Source organism: Phalaenopsis equestris, unplaced genomic scaffold, assembly GCF_001263595.1.
Source record: "Phalaenopsis equestris unplaced genomic scaffold, ASM126359v1 Scaffold000578, whole genome shotgun sequence".
In the NCBI taxonomy this organism is placed as follows: Eukaryota; Viridiplantae; Streptophyta; class Magnoliopsida; order Asparagales; family Orchidaceae; genus Phalaenopsis; species Phalaenopsis equestris.
In genome coordinates, this window is record NW_018165018.1 from 173,285 (window position 1) to 190,437 (window position 17,153).

General features: G+C 31.0%; 1 protein-coding gene across 1 annotated transcript in view; it reads right to left on the reverse strand.

Annotated features, from left to right (window-relative positions):
* LOC110029477 (transcription initiation factor IIA large subunit-like) overlaps positions 1 to 17,153 on the reverse strand; it is a 62,866-nt gene that overhangs the window by 3,579 nt on the left and 42,134 nt on the right. The window contains 4 exon segments of the mRNA XM_020731781.1: positions 4,295 to 4,378; positions 4,463 to 4,641; positions 4,736 to 4,796; positions 4,876 to 4,998. Of these exon segments, the coding sequence (XP_020587440.1) occupies positions 4,295 to 4,378; positions 4,463 to 4,641; positions 4,736 to 4,796; positions 4,876 to 4,998 (447 nt within the window).

Genomic DNA, 17,153 nt, shown 5'->3' on the forward strand with positions numbered 1-17,153 from the left:
AAAAAAAATTCATTTTATAAATATAACTTATATTATGAAACCTCATGCCTATAAAGATTAATTTTCAAAATTATACATATAATATGTTTCAAAATAAATTTTCTATCTTATTTACTAAAATTTAAAACATCATACTTGTTTAATTAATTAAGATAAAATTTAACTATTAAAATTAGAATAAGTATAGATTTATAATTACAAACTCATCAATGAGTATAAATAAAAATTATCACTTAGAAAAATAGGGTGGTTTTGACTCCACTTGGCTTCGACGAATAGAAACTTCAGTGCAAGTGTCACAAAGTTTGTAGGGTGTTTGGAGCATCTTCAATAGACATGTTAGACTCTTGCTCAGGTTGCAAAAGGCTTCCTCTTTAGCAGGTGCAAACTCGGCTTTGATGAACAGAAAATAATTAAAACGCTCGGCTTCAACAAACAAATATTGGAACTAATGATGCTCGACTTCGACGAATATTAGATGCATATTTGATACTCGATTTTGACGAATGTCAAAAGGGCTTCGAGAAAAGAGACGAGACGACTTTGCCTATGAGGTATAATTAGGGCAATTTATATTTAAGATTTTTTATTTCCCATGTTCTGTTTTTCCCTAAATTGTGTTGAGTTCGTGCCTGATGCGGTCTCTAGGCGTATTTTGGATGTATTTGGGCCTAAAAAAATATTCGCATATTTTGTAATGTCGGACAAAGTGTCTAGGCATGTTGGACAAGTGTCGGAGTCGGTGTCAGAAACACATCTAACACTAGCACGTCACATTTGAAGTAATGCCAATGCTTCATAGGTGTGAATTTCTAAGTTTGGTTCAACTTTGTCATACACGACCAAATATGAGCTCAATTAAAAATCAAGTGGATTAAACTTAAATTATTGGGGTTAGAACAAACCAATTGGAAATCAATCATTTCCAAATCAAGTCAACTCTCTTGACTTGAAATCAACTCAATATAGAAGACAAAATTTTAAAAGAAGATAAATGAGTAGAAAAATGAATTTCTTATAAACTTCCGCCTGACAACTTCCGCCTGACAACTAAATGTTGATTATCATTTAAACACCACAATACATCATTTCGTCTTTATAGATTATTATTCATGGCCTTTGAAGACATTAATATTGTTCAAAAAAATAAGAAAAAACCATAATTTGTAAAACCATGAAATGAAAACGTGAACGCTCTTTCCAACTGAACAATGATCACAAAACGCAACAATAAAAATTATTTTTTCCCTAAAATGGAAAATTTTAAAAATATTAAAATATAAGTGAAGATTGGCTCCAAAATAAGCAATGCAAACAAGTTAAAACTTCAAATATGAATCCAATCCTCCATTCACGGCCACAAATTTGGTGTATTTTTCGGGTGGGGTGGTATTCTGATGGATAAGTAGGGAAGAGAATCAATTATGAAAAACAAAACTAATAATTACATATGCTCTTAACAAAGGTACAGAATAGCAAAGCCAAGTCAATAACAAAGACAATCTGTCATCCTGAAGTCGAAGTTTGACTGGTAGGGACAAGCCAGGTTACTTCAAGTGTGATTGTCTTTGTGAATACTTCTTTGCCACTCATCCACTTAAGTATTGCCCGAATTGCTAATACTAGTTTAAATAAAAACCTTTTTGGAATAACTTTAACCTATATGGATGTTTGGAACCACTTTTTTTCATTTTTTTTGAAACAAAATATATTTGATTATTTGATTCAAACATGTTAGTTAAAAACATTCTAAACACCTGAAATTTAATTATAGTGTTTTTAAAAAACATATTGGTTTGCTTGAAAATTTAAAATATAAAAAACATGTAAAAAATATTCTAAACAAACATGCTCTAAAAACAAAAAACAAAATCGATCCCAACAAGCCCCCAAGTTATTCATTGGCAGGCTCCTTTCCAACTCCCATAATAAGTATAACTCAAAAAGGTGAAAATATCATGTAAAAATAAATTCACATCCGCCATCACTTAGAAGTAGAAGCATTCTAATTTTCAAGTAGCTGTTAGCAGCAAGCATAAAACCTTAACGTGTAAAAATTACTACAACACATCACAGAAACTGTAGAGTGTAGACTAGCAGTTACTGCACGTAAGATTACACAAAATAGACTCGAGTTAGTTTAGCATGCATGACAAAGCGCATGATACACTAAGATACGGAGATTGAACAACAAAGTAAGAAAAATGAAGGAAAAAAAAGGATAAACAACAAAGATATCAAGGCTCAAGGTAGTGAAAAACAACTTTCAAAAGCTAGTTTTTACCACAATGGAAGTAGCTAGAACAAGCTGAGGATGGAGATGATGTTTTTTCTTTGCATATGAACCACAGACTTCAAAAAGCATCATAACATTCTAATATTTTCAGAATGAAATAATAAAATAAACAATAAATTTTTTTAAGTTAATTCATTATTAGACATTTAAAAACTCATGCATTGAATGAATTGAACACTGAAATCAACAGAGACAAACAACAGGAAACTATTAAATATAATCAGCTAACAACCAGTCTACAACGTTTTGTAAAATCAATTACAAGATCATGTATGGGGCCATACACAGAAAAAACCTAGGTAAGCCAAGTTGAAGTCAAATTTGAACAATTAGGGTAGCATCTATAAATGCTCTATAATTGCATTGCTTACGCGCCTGAAAACTCGAGATTTTAACAGGGTCAAATACTGCCAAATCTGTGCAGGTTGTATCAAGCGGATCCCTGGTTTGAATTCTGACCATATGCCACACTACCTTTTCAATTATGTCTTAAAATCATGGGTCTGTGACAAAAGCCAAGGGTGGGCTTTGCCAAGTCAATTTCAAAAAACCCATTGGGATAATGGTATTTTGTATGAATGCGATTTATTACAGCATTGATGCACGCTTCCAATCATCCTCAGCATCTAGGGGAATTCCGTTGACACCAAAATTTTTCCAAAATTATCAATTTCTACATCCCAGGAAAGAACTAGTTATTACCAAATTTCTTATCTGCTCTTGCTGGTTACTATCAGCACTAGTAAATCTGTTATAGATCATCAAAAAATTCATTAGGATCAATATTCAGATCCACTCAAAAGAGGTGCAAACAAAAGAAAGGTAATCCCCCCAAACCCCAACCTCGTCTGCACCTATCAAGAGAATCATTTAGGATTAAGAGGAAACTTGCAAAACCTAACAATGACAAGCCTGAAGCAATGCTATCTAGCTTAGCAATACTTGATTAAAATTGTAAACAACAACAACAACAACAACAACGAAGCCTTAATCCCACTATGTGGGGTTAGCTACATGAATCCTTTTTCACCATTGAGTCCTATTTAGTGTCATATTTTCATTTAGTTCTAATAAATTAAGATCATTTTTTATACAATAAGCTCAAGTTTTCCTAGATCTACCTTTGTCTTTCTTAACATAACCCGTTGATTAAGATTGTAAACAAATGTAAAATTTGATTTGGTAGAAAGTTCTTGGTATTATTTGCAAAGGTAATAAAATAATACTGCAAAAGGTATATAGAAAGCTTTAAGAAAATATTCCATAATGAAAAATGGTGTCTTCCTTGTGAAAAAAATTTGATCTAAAAGAGCAATTCACATTCTATTGTTATCGCTTGCCAATGTTTAAGCTTTCTCATCTACCAACAAAGAAATAATTTAATATTGACAACCATAGAAAATGATGCATTTAATAGTTAACCAAGACAAAATCCATAGCAAAATTAGATGACACCAAACAATTTTATTTAAAAGGAAATAAAAGCAAATGGAAAAGCAACGGTATTTCCACCAACGGCTAGAGTCAAACAACCTTTAGAAGAGTAGGGGAACATCATCTCCCCTACTTGGACATTTCTAAAATAACAATGCCACCAATACAAGCGTTGATTTTAGCTACTGACAAAAAAAAAACGTCAAGAACATTAACTTGTTTCCACTCACAAAGGATAAATTTCTTTTTCTTCATGCTTGAAATTTTACCACCACTTTTCTAACATATAAATGATGCACGAAAGCTACAATTTTATCTTGAAACAGAGAGAATAAATTTTCAATAAAAAAAATTGCCACCAAGTCAAGAAGTAAACCTGTATAATTTCCATAAAGATGTCCGCATAAGAAAAACAGACAACTCATGGGAAATCGCACTACAGAGCATATTTACATCTAAAATTTTTCTCAAAAGAATAAAAATTTCATAGATCATTCCATCCTGTCAGTAAAACAATTGTGGAAAACAAATTTAAATATGATCAAACTTAGCCTAGAGTCATACCTTGTTGAAAAGAATATCTCGGCTGTTAATGTGCATAATACCATCCTTAAGTGTGCATTTCCACCTACTCTTTGTTCGTGTCACCTGTTCCAGTTTGCCATGAGCATATTTTTGCCAAAAATAGAACTAAATTTTCTTTTTTTCTAATTCTAGACAAAGAAGCAAGACCTTGTCAAACTGAGCTAAAACTAAATGTTGTGTGTTTGGTTCTTCCTCTCCCTGGTCAAAATCATCCAGATCATCATCATCATCATCATCTTCATTTAATGGAGGCTCGTCATCCTCTGCAGTTTCATTATTGGGTGGTTTTGGAGTACCAACTAATGGAGTAGGTGCTCGCAAATCTACTGACAAAAAAAATGCATCCAGATAAAATCCGAGCACTTCTAATTCAAAAAAAACACAAAATACAGCATATATAAACTAAGGCAACAAATATACCATGTTCTGCTGGTGTGGGAGTGTTGTAATCTTCATTTGTAACTCCTTGGAAATGGAACAACTTTAAAGGGTAAAAAAGGTCAGAGTCGGGGAAAAAGAGGGGAAAATATAAATAAAATGACCAAAAGATAAGAAATTACATCCTCATATTCATCATGAGCACCATCTTGTTGAGGAAGCACTGCAGTTTCCATTGTTAACACATTGGATTGAGTTTCAGATCTGATTCTTCTCGAAACTCCAGTGGATGAAAAGTGGCTTTCCTAAACTCGCAAGACAGTAATATTGGTAATCGGTAATTTTAATACTGAAAGTTGAGATGAAGACAGCAATAACTTAACATGCTTATATAACCCATCCAAAAGAACATCAAGAGCTGCAAAAATTAACTAGACATACTTACATGGCCCAAAGGAAACTAGAGTAGCATTCTAAGTTCATTGATGCGCTTTCTAAGCAGCTTTTAAGCAAGGAAAGTTTGGGTAAAGTTTTATTTGCTTATAACCACATAATACAAAGATCTGTCATTCCGCTGCTGCAGCTGTTGATGTCCAGAGGTCTATTAATTTGATTTACAAAAGTTTAAGGGCACAGAGTTGTCGAAAGAATTTAACCTGACAAGAACTACCCCCAAATGCATCTCTAAATACACTAATATACATATGATTAACCTGACAAGAACTACCCTCAAATCCATCTCTAAATACACTAATAACATATCTGAAAAGGCCAGATATATATAAGCTCATCTCTTTATGAATTTGTGATAGATGGGCGGCTATAATAATGAACTGCGCAGGGAAAGACAAAAATGCAGACAAAACGAAACAGTAAAAAGATAATTGAATTTTAAAATCTTGATATTAAGTTCGGGACAATCCAGTTGGCTACAAAGGGTTGTTAATAAGTGCAATGTTAATACTGAGCAACCTATCAACAAATATTTTGGTCAACAAGCTGAGTAACAACATAATGTATTAAAATTATCAAAGCCTAAGAAAATTTATTGACATCCATAAAAAAAAGAATGTTGAGAACATGTGTGAAAATGAAAAGGAATTAAATAAATATATGACATAGCTTAGTAAAATGAATGAAAAGATTTGTTTGTAGCAGTATTATTTACTTATGCCCAACTATTATATCTACAGCTTCATGTTCACTTTAAGACTATATATTAAAGCATGTATTAATTATTACTGCTATACTAAGTCAATTTTAAATGAAATTATACCAACATACATCTTATTTCTTTCTTATAGGTTTAGATCTTATTTTAGCATTGCTTATCTCATTGCTGCCATACTAAGTCAATTTTAAATGAAATTATTCGTACTAGTCTCAGACTAACATACATCTTATTTCTTTTTTATATTTTTAGATCTTATTTTAGCATTGCTTATCTCATCGAGTATGAGCTTACTGGATATTTCAAAAATAGTTTTCAAGAAGGAGAAAGCAATAGGTAAATATGTGGTCATCTATATAATTTTCTATTATACACTATTAGATGTTTAGAGAATACAATAATATCAAATGTAAAAAGTATTTTTGCATGCATATGATTTTATATTTAAAGTATTTTTAGAAGTTCGGTATTTTATTTGAGAATTATTTTATGCATGCTTTCACGTTCATATTTTTCAAGGATTATTGGAATAATTTAAATGTAAGAGTTTACCTAGAGATGACCCAGTAAAACTAATTCTCCATTTACTTGATCCTAATTAGTAAAAATCAAAATGAGTGTCGATGGAACTAAGAAAAATCATCCCCTAATACACCTCTTGTTGCCGTGGTGCTGTATAATGGGGTGTGGCAATAACTGCCTAATTTTTGCTTGAAACTTGTTCTCGGCTCAATAATAGAAACTACAGAGCCAAGCTTACACCTACTGTAACTTAACAGAAAAAGAAACTATTAAAGAACTTGAAAAATGACTAATATTAGCTCTCTAGCACAATAGGTGAGCAAAAAAACCAAGGAAATATTAAAATAAACATTCAATTTAACATTTCTGCATCAACCATTTTCATGCTCATTCAACTAATTCAATCTCTAAAATTGTTTGCACGGAGCCTTCATGGCAAGTCACATGATCACCATTTCCATTTTCACTGTCAATTTCATAATATATAATTCTAAAAATACAAGGGTTTAAGTTTCATAAAATGAAAATATAAACAAATAAACAATAGTACTGTTAGTTCTAACACAATGTTTAAATACAAATGAACAATCATATAAAAAACTCAACCCATTTAATAAATTGATGTCCCAACTTCTGTACATCAAAAACAATAAGCCTTTAGCACACAAAGTGGGGTCGGCTACATGAATCATTTTTCTCCAATGTATCCTATTGAGTGTCACATTTTCATTTAATTCTAATAAATTAATACCACTTTTTATACAACATGTCCAAGTTTTTCTAGATCCACCTCTACATTTTGTAACATAAGTCGAATCTAAAACAGATATCATCAGATGGTCGGCCTTTAATGTGACCAAAGATGACTCTCAAATCTTGTCTGCCATCGGAGCTACACCAACCCTTTCATGGATACATTCATTCCGCATTTTATCTCTAAGTGTAAAGCCGCTTGTTGAATCAAAGTATGCCTAGGAGACACACCTAAGGAATAGAGTGCGAGAGAGAATAAAAGCGTATAAAGAGTACAAGAATGAATAGTGAAATACTTAACTTTTATTAACGAAAGGAGCCCTTATTTATAAGAATGGAGGTTATAAGATTACATTTTGTACCATTATATGGTCGGGAGCCTGACATGGCGTCCCGTCAGCTTGTGATTTGGGCCGCTATGCGTCGAAGTCTGATATAGTGTCTAGCCGAGTCATTACCCAGGCGACTATAGCTGAAGAGTTGACTGGTAAGTGTAGGCTGCCTTCCTAAGATCCGGGTAGTACCGGTGACTCTTTGATAGGATAGTTGAGTTCCATCTGCCATGAGGTTATTTTTCTCCAAGACAGCAGAAGTCAGGCGGTAAATGCAGGCCCTCGAATTGCCCTTTGTGGGTCCCGAACCGCCACGCCATCTTCATTGTTGGTTGTTAGATTTCTCTGAGATTCGTGATAACATATTTTTTATGTACGCCACCCATCAACCTAAACATTTAGTTTTATGCTTCTCTTTTATAAGCCAACATTCTATGTCATAAACCAATGCATGTCTCACCACTTATAAAATTTTCCTTTTAAGTCTAAGTGGTACTTTTCTATCACACAAAAGGATAGAAACATTCCTTTACTTCACCCAACTAACTTAAATTCTAATAGTAACATCCCCATCTACATCTACATCACCATCACTTTAAACAGTTGACCGGCGATATCTAAAATGCTCACACCTTTTAATGATTCGATCACCATAGTTACAACTCTACCACTGGATCAACTACTAAAATTACATTTTATGTATTCGGTTCTAGATCTACTCAAATGAAGGCCTTTAGACTCTAATGTAGACCACCACAATTCATGTTTTTCCTGAAATATTTCCCCAGTCTTATCCACTCAAGGATATCATCAACAAAAAACACAAACTAAAGTACATCATTTTGTAAATGTCTAAGTAGAGCATTCAAAAATAAAGCAAAAAGCTATTGCTTTAAAGCAGACCCTTGACATAATCCAACTGAAATAGGAAAATACTTGGTCAACCTTTGTTCTGTTCGAACACAAGTAACAACTCTGGTATACATATCTTTGTACATAATCCAACTGAAATAGGAAAATACTTGGTCAACCTTTGTTCTGTTCGAACACAAGTAACAACTCTGGTATACATATCTTTGTTGACTTGAATATGAGTCATATCAACACCTTTCTTTTCTAAGATTCTCCAAAGAACTTCTCTTGGAAGCTTATCATAAAGTTTTTTTAAATCAATAAAAATCATATGTAGATCCTCCTTACTCTTTTTGTAGTTCTCAATCAAACCTCTCACATATTGCAAATTATAGTTTCTATAGTAGACTTGCCAAACATAAATAAAAACTGATTATGAAAATCTTTGTGTCATGTCTTAACCCAGATTCAATTACTCTCACATAATGTTATCGTACGACACGTTAAGTTAAGTGCTCTATAATTTGCACACTCTTGTGCATCCCCTTTATTATTAAAAATAGAGATGAAAATACTCTGTCTCCGCTCCTCAAACATCTTTTTATAATATTAAAAAGTTAAGGAAAAAAATTTCAAAATCTCTTAAATATATTCACACTTTTATTAATATACCATCATGTCCTACTGATTTTCCGCCTCTGATTTTCTTTAAAGTCTACTCAACTTCCTTTTTAATAATACGACGATAAAAATAAAAACTTTTATTATTATTAACGATAATAAGATCACCAAATTCAATCATATTTTCTAATATTTCATTAAAACTTCTATCAAAATATCTCACTCACCTATGTTGAGTATCTTTATCTAAAAAATAATTTTTATTTTTCTTATTTAATATATTATACTTAAATTAAATCTTTGTTTTTCTTTTCTCTTTCTTCGATTAGTTTATACATGTATCTTTCATACTCTTTAGTGTTTAATCTAATATAAAGAACACTAGACAAAAAATTCTTAGCATCACATATAATTCTCTTAGACTCCCTACAATCCACCTTATATTTTTCTCAAATTTTTAAGCTTTTATACTTAAACCATTTTTTATAATAAAACTTATTATATTTATTTTCTCTTGCACGTTATTATTTCAAGACTAACTATCATTATTTATTAAAAAAAATTATTTCTCAAAGAACATCTGTTATCATTTGTTTAATAGTGCATTTTATTTTATCCCATAAATAATTAGCTTCTTCATGAAAATGCTGAATCTTAAAGTAAACATATAAAAATACTTCTATTTGTTTTTAAGTAACCAATTATAAGACAATATTTTATTGAATTTTTTATCTTTCAACACTTCATCTTAAAATCCAAAACTAATAATCGATATTGAGTTCTTAAATCTTCACTTGGAATGACCTTTACAATCTTCACATCAACGATCTATTTTTCTAATAAGAAAATAATCATTTTTGTGTTTTATTAGATTTAATCTTATTAGTAATAATATGTTCATCTCTTTTCTTAAATAAAGTATTAACAATAATAAATCATAAGTTAAATTGTAATCCAATTTGGTTGTACCCTCTTTATTAATCACTCCAAAATCGTAACCACCATTATTATTTTTAAAATCTTCTAGCACTCTATCAATATGCCCATTTAAACCTCCTCTAATAATTTTTTTCTTCAAAAGGTATCATTTGTATTAATTCTTCTAGGTCATAATAATTTTTTTTTAAACGTATATCTGAACCTACTTGAAGAGCATGAGTATTTATAACATTAAAAATCTTAGTATCAACAACCTTTAGGGGCTATAATTTATCTCTAATGCAAATAATTTTTAAAATATTAAATTTTAAACTCTTATTGATAATTACACCTTCGTCATTTCTAATACGATTCCTACCTGAATACCAAGGATTAAAACCTAAACTATGACTCTTGAGCCTTTTTTTCAAACCATTAATTTTCTTAAATGCATATGATATTTATCTTCTTATGAATCATAATATTTATTAATTCCATTAATTTACCTGTAATAGTACATAGTTTCCAAAATCATATCTTAATATTAGTTTCATTCACAACTTTGCCTGCATTTGTCCATAATTTGCGAGTCCTTGCTTATTTAACACTGCACTCGGGCACTAGTGTTGCGACCCTTGCACACTTTTTAATGTATTCATGTCATACAGCATGCCGCTTCTAGGGGACGCCCTAACACTTACACAATGATTTAAAATAATTATTTTATGATCTTTTCAATAAAAATTTTATACTGGTTGTCGACTACCTAATGCAACCTTTCACTTTTCGTATGCAGAGCTTGGAACCCGGCAATGGACGTGTTGATGTCCCAACTTCTCTGGCGAGCTTAAATATTTCAAGGCTAGAAGATCGAGGAAAAGTAAAAAAACACTTTAGGCAATAGATAACATCTCTAATACACAAAATGGAAGTCCCCACCATAGTTTAAATATTTCCATTTACATTTATTTATTTATTCACTCCTGAACGTAGGTGGATGCTCTTCCTAGTTTAACACTCATCAAATAACTACACGAGCTGCATCATAAAAAACCTCAAACACTTCATTAAAAGTAGGTGTTTTAAAAATAAGTGCACTTGTGAGTTTTTCATCTTAATAAAACCACAATCAACAAACATGGTACATTTTTAAAGTTTTCTACAAAATAACACAAAAAACAAACTGTTAATAAAACATCAATAAAAAACTACGAATACTTCGAATCCCATGCACATTTAGTGCCTTGTCAATTATTAATTGCTTTAAGCTTATCAAAATAAATGGACAACACTTACCCATATGCACTAAATCCAAAATCATGTATGCGATCACTGACCAACATGCTCTTCATAATAAAATACAATTTCTCAGCTATCAAACCTCAAATACTCTCTAAGTTCCACTAAATTATCGCCTCATGCCATAGCATAAAATAAAATATCATATAAAAATATTATTTTTTCCAAGAAAAAGTGTAGGACATGATTCATTATCCTCATGAAAGTACTGTATAATTAGTTCATCAAAAAGGCATCAAGCATCACTAATCATTTCTTTAATTCATTTTCTTATCTTAAAAGTAATTTTCACGCTTCGCCTTTTCTTATTCTTGATGATAGCCGCTTCACAGATTCTTAGAAATGATCACATTTAGGACATGATTCCTTATCCTCATGAAAGTGTTATATAATCAATTAATCAAAAAGGCATCAAGCATCACTAAACATTTCTTTAATTCATATTTTTAGCTTAAAAGTAATTTTCACTCATATCCTTTTTTTAATCTTGATGAAAGCCACTTCTCAGATCCTTAGAAATGATCACAATAAGTTTCATAATATCCAGTATATCAACCAAACAAGGTATGAAACATACATTTAATAAGGGTTTTATTAATGACTATACTATAAATAAACATAGGGGACTTTCCATCTTTCTTTGAAGTAAATAAAGCTAATATAGTACAAGAACTCATGATTTCTCTAACAAATCCTTTAAGTAAACCATTAACCTGTTTTTTACGCCAAACATGTTCGGTTTAATTCATCCTATCATGAAGCAAATTAGGTAAAGATAAATCTAAGAACTAAATCAATGTAAAATATCTTCAAGTTACTGTAATCCATTATGAAGCTTGTCCGGACAAATGTCTTCAAAATAAGCTAATATTTAATTAGCACCATCAAGTCATAATCTCAGCTATGGCATTATTCAATTTTATAGTTTGTATGACATGAAATCACGCTCTCTTGTCGACTCTCACTTTAAAATGCATGTTGGTTTATGCTATGTAATGACTTTTCCACATCATCGGAGCAGCATAACCGTTTACTTGTTCTAATTTACTCTTAGATTTTGCACATTTCAAAAGTACCCTGCTCCCAATAGTCTGGAAAACATATGTATTAATCCTTCCATACTAAGCAAAATCTAAATCATATAGCCCAAATCAACCCAAAATAAAACGAACATCCTCGAGAAGCACATCATGTAGGTTTGATCATGGTAGGCAACCGACTAAAGAGAAAGTAAATAGCTCTAAGCTTAAAATAACAGCTTTATTTACCTAGGTTATAGCTGATATGGCTATGAATGTGATCCAGGTCTCAAATTCATGTGGTCTATGTCAATTTTAGACAAAACATTCATAAAATCACATTTTCAGTGATAAGTTTGCAATGCTTTTCAGCAAGCTTAAAATAGGTATGAACATTTCTAATTTTCTTTCAATTAGATTCAAACTTAAGGTGTAATAGAGCCAACCTAACTCATGAGTCGAGTCGAACTCAACTAGCTAATAAACTTACGGGTCGAGCTTAAGCTTGAACTCGAGCATGTTAACTCAAACTTGTATATAAACAAGCCCGAGTTCAAGCTTGTTTAAGCTCAACGCTATATCAAACCAGGGCATGTTAACTCAAACTTGTATATAAACACGCCCGAGTTCAAGCTCGTTTAAGCTCAACGCTATATCGAACCATTGATCATGCAAATGTCCTCTCCGGTGTGCTCCTATAGCGACTTCTCCTCCTCCAGCCAGTGGTCACATTGATGACTTCTCTATGAACTCTCATGACACTTTCTTTGGCTTAAACTCACAAATTGGCTTGTAAACCAAATTTATTATAGTGAGCCAAGCTCAAGCTCAAATTAAGGCATGACTTAAACTCGACTCGACTCATTTACACTGTCATGATATGGCCCGGGACTTTGAATTAAACGGGAACAAGCGGACTGCCAGTATTAACATTTAAAAAACTATCCACATAATTATAGAATCTTCCAAAATATAAAAGAACCACTAAAAATTCCACAATTTCATATAAGAAAATTTAAATCACCCAACAATAACAGAAATAATCGGAGTAAAATCTCAATCCACATAGCAGTATATCACTATCCAATAGAAACAGTGAAAAAATAAACTAAAAACAAATCATAAACTAGTACTTATCAGTTGTAGTCCTCCTACAAACCAAATCTCTCCTACCAATCATATCAATCTAAAGTTTTACTTTTTTTTTTAAAGAAAATATTAATTGCAACAGTAAGTTAGATTTAGTGAGGAATTATAATCCTAATATGCATTCAATTATGAAGTCAATATTATACATGAATGATTAAAAGAAAATGCAGTTCATTACTTTATAATACGTAAACTTACACATTAATTGTTTCCTTTCCTGTACTACTTTTAAGTATTTACTCATTTTGACATTTTTAAAAGTCGGAACAACATTATCTTCATACTCGAATGTATCTTAAAAAATATACCCAATTTAGCATCAATAATTTTACTCGTATACCTTACAAAATATACCAAATATAGCTTCAAAATTACACCCAAAGGTACAACATTACCATTTTCATTAAAGTGCATGCGTACATCGCATCCCCTATCAGTGTCATCTGAGGGTAATCCTGTATGACTTAACAATTACATTTCATTTAATACAACAACAACAAGCCTTTATCTCACTAAGTGGGGTCAACTACATGAATCATTTTTTCTCCATTGCATCCTATTGTGTATCATATTTTCATTTATTTCTAATAAATTAAGATAATTTTTATACAACATGCCCAAGTCTCTCTAGGTCTACCCCAACATTTCTTAATATAAGTCGAATCTAAAATATCTAATCTCCTAACCGGATCATGAGATGATCGACATTTAATGTGACCAAACTATCTAAGATGACTCTCTCTAATTTTGTCCGCCACTAGAGCTACACCAACTCTATCACGAATATATTCACATCGCATTTTGTCTCTAAGTGTAAAGCCACTCATCCACCTAAACATCCTCATCTCAGAAACACTTAGTTGTATGCTTCCCTTTTAAAGGCCAACATTCTTAGCCATAGAGCATTGCAGGTCTCACAACCATCTTATAAAATTTTCTTTTCACACAATAGGCCCAAAGCCTTCCTCCACTTCAACCAACCAACTTGAATTCTACTAATAACATCCCGAACTATATCACCATCACTTTGAATCTTAAGCCCAAGATATCTAAAGCGTTCACACATTTTAATAATTTGATCACTCATAATTACAACTAGGTCACTAGAGCTACAACTACTACTAGAATTACATTCTATGTATTCAGTTTTAATTCTACTCAACCAAAGGCCTTTAGACCCCAATGCAGGCCTCCATAATTCAAGTTTTTTCTGAGCTCTTTCTCTAGTCTCATCCACAAGAAAAATATTATGAACCAAAATCATACACCAAGGTACATCCTCCTATAAATGTCCACTAAGAACATCCATAACTAAAGCAAAAATGTATGGGTTTAAAGCCGATCTATGATTTTATCCAACTGAAATAGAAAAAATTTGCTTAATCCTTCTTCTGTTTGAACACAAGTATAGATCTAGTATACATATCTTTAATGACTTGAATATAAGTCATATCAACACTTTTCTTCTTTAGAACTCTCCAAAGGATATCTCTTGGAATCTTATTGTATGTTTTTATAAGTCAATAAAAATCATATATAGATCCTCCTTATTCTCTATATTTCTCCATCAAACCTCTCAATAAATTTATAGCTTCCATAGTAGACCTGCCCGACATAAATCCAAACTAATTATGAGAAATCTTTGTAATACATCCTAACCTATGTTCAATTACTCTCTCCCATAATTTTAGTATGACATAACAACTTAATTCCTCTATAACTTGCACACATTTGTGCATCCCCTTGATTCTAAAAAATGGAGAACAACATACTCTTCCTCCACTCCTCAGGCATCTATTTAGTTTTTAAAATAAAATTAAAGAGTTTAGTAAGCCAAGAAACTCTCAAATCTTCTAAATATTTTCACATTTCAACTGAATTATCATCAGGTCATATTGACATTCCAACTTGGATTTCTTTCGAGTTTCCTCAATTTCCTTTTTGCTAATGTGACAGTAAAAATAAAATATTTTATTATTATTAACGATATTAAGATCGATCATATTTTCATAAACTTAATTGAAAAATTTATTAAAATAGTTAACCCACCTATGTTGAATATTTTTTTCTAAGAAAAATATTTTTTCGTTTTCATCTTTAATACACTCGTGTTAAATCTTTACTTTTCTTTCTTCTTTGTTCGTCAAGTTTATACATATATTTTTTACCCTCTTCAGTATATAATTTATTATAAATGTCACTAAAAGCAGAATTTTTGCGTCACAGAATGTTCTTTTAGACTCCATACGGATCATTTTATATTTTTCTCATTTCTCTGAGCTTTTATTTTTAAACTAATTTTTATAACAAAAGTTCTTATATTTTATCTTTTCCTGGACATTATTGTTCAAACTATTTTTATTTAAACAAAATTTTCTTTTGATTTTCCAAATAAATCTTTTGACACTTGTTTAATAGTGTTTGTTATTTTATCCTGCATAGAATGTTTCTTGTTGAACATCCCAAATCTTAAAATTTTGAAGTTTACTTATAAAAATACTTTTTGTCTTTTAGGTACCCTCAACTAATTCTATGATAATGCTTCATAGTATTCCAAATTTTACAACTTTTTATCTTAAAATCCAGAACTAATAATAGATGTTGCGTACATAAATCCTCACTTTGAATGATCTAACAATCTTTACATTCTTGACAGTTTCTTCCTCCAATAAGAAAATAATCAACTTCTGTTTTATTAGATCCAATCATATAGGTAATAATATGCTCATCTCTTTTCTAGAATAAAGTATTAGCAATAACAAAATCATACATTAAAAAAAATATAATATGGCTCTACCTTCCCCATTAATTACTCCAAAATCACAACCACAATGAATATTTCTAAAATCTTCTACCACTCTACTGACATGCCCATTTAAATCACCTCCAATAAAAAACTTTCTTCAAGAAGTATCATTTACATTACTTCTACTAGATCATTCCAAAATTTTTCTTTAAAACCTATATCTAAACCTATTTTGGGAGCATAAACACTTATAATATTAAAAAACTTAGTATCAACAATAATTTTAAGGGTTATAATTATATCTCAAATTCTATTAATTTTTAATACAATATCTTTCAAACTCTTATTTATAATTACACTTACATCATTTCTAGTGGGTCTCTTACCTGAATACAAAATTTTAACATCAAAGCAATGAATCTCCTTAGTCTATTCTCCAACTCATTTAGTTTCATGACTACATAAGATATTTATCTTTCTATGAATCATAATATCAACTAATTCGATAAATTTACCTGTGAGAGTACTTATATTCCAAGATCATATCCTAATATTAGTTTCATGGACTACTTTACCCGCATTTGTCCGTAATATGGGAACCTTTGCTTATTAGACACTACCCATGGGTGTCAGTGTAACGGCCCTTACACACTTTTCACTATATTAAAGTCATATAGTGTGTCGCTTGTAGGGGACACCCTAGCATTTACACAATGATAAAAAAGATTCATGTCATGATTTTTTGATAAATTTTATACTGACTATCAACTACCTAACGCAACCCTACATTTTTCACATTCAGGGCTTGAGACCTAGCAGAAATCTTTTAAAATATACTTTCATATATCTGTTATTTTCTTTCCATTTATGATACTATTTCAGACCTTCAAAAGGTCATACATAAATGAAATACTTGTTTTAAACTATTAAACCATTTAATAATCTAGCTATGTATTAAATAAAACAATAATTTAATACATACCAGAAAATAAGTAATCACCTTAGCCTTAAAGGATCGTTTTAATAGTTTAATTCCTCAATTCACTTCTTTTGATTGTCACCTATAATAAATGAAGGT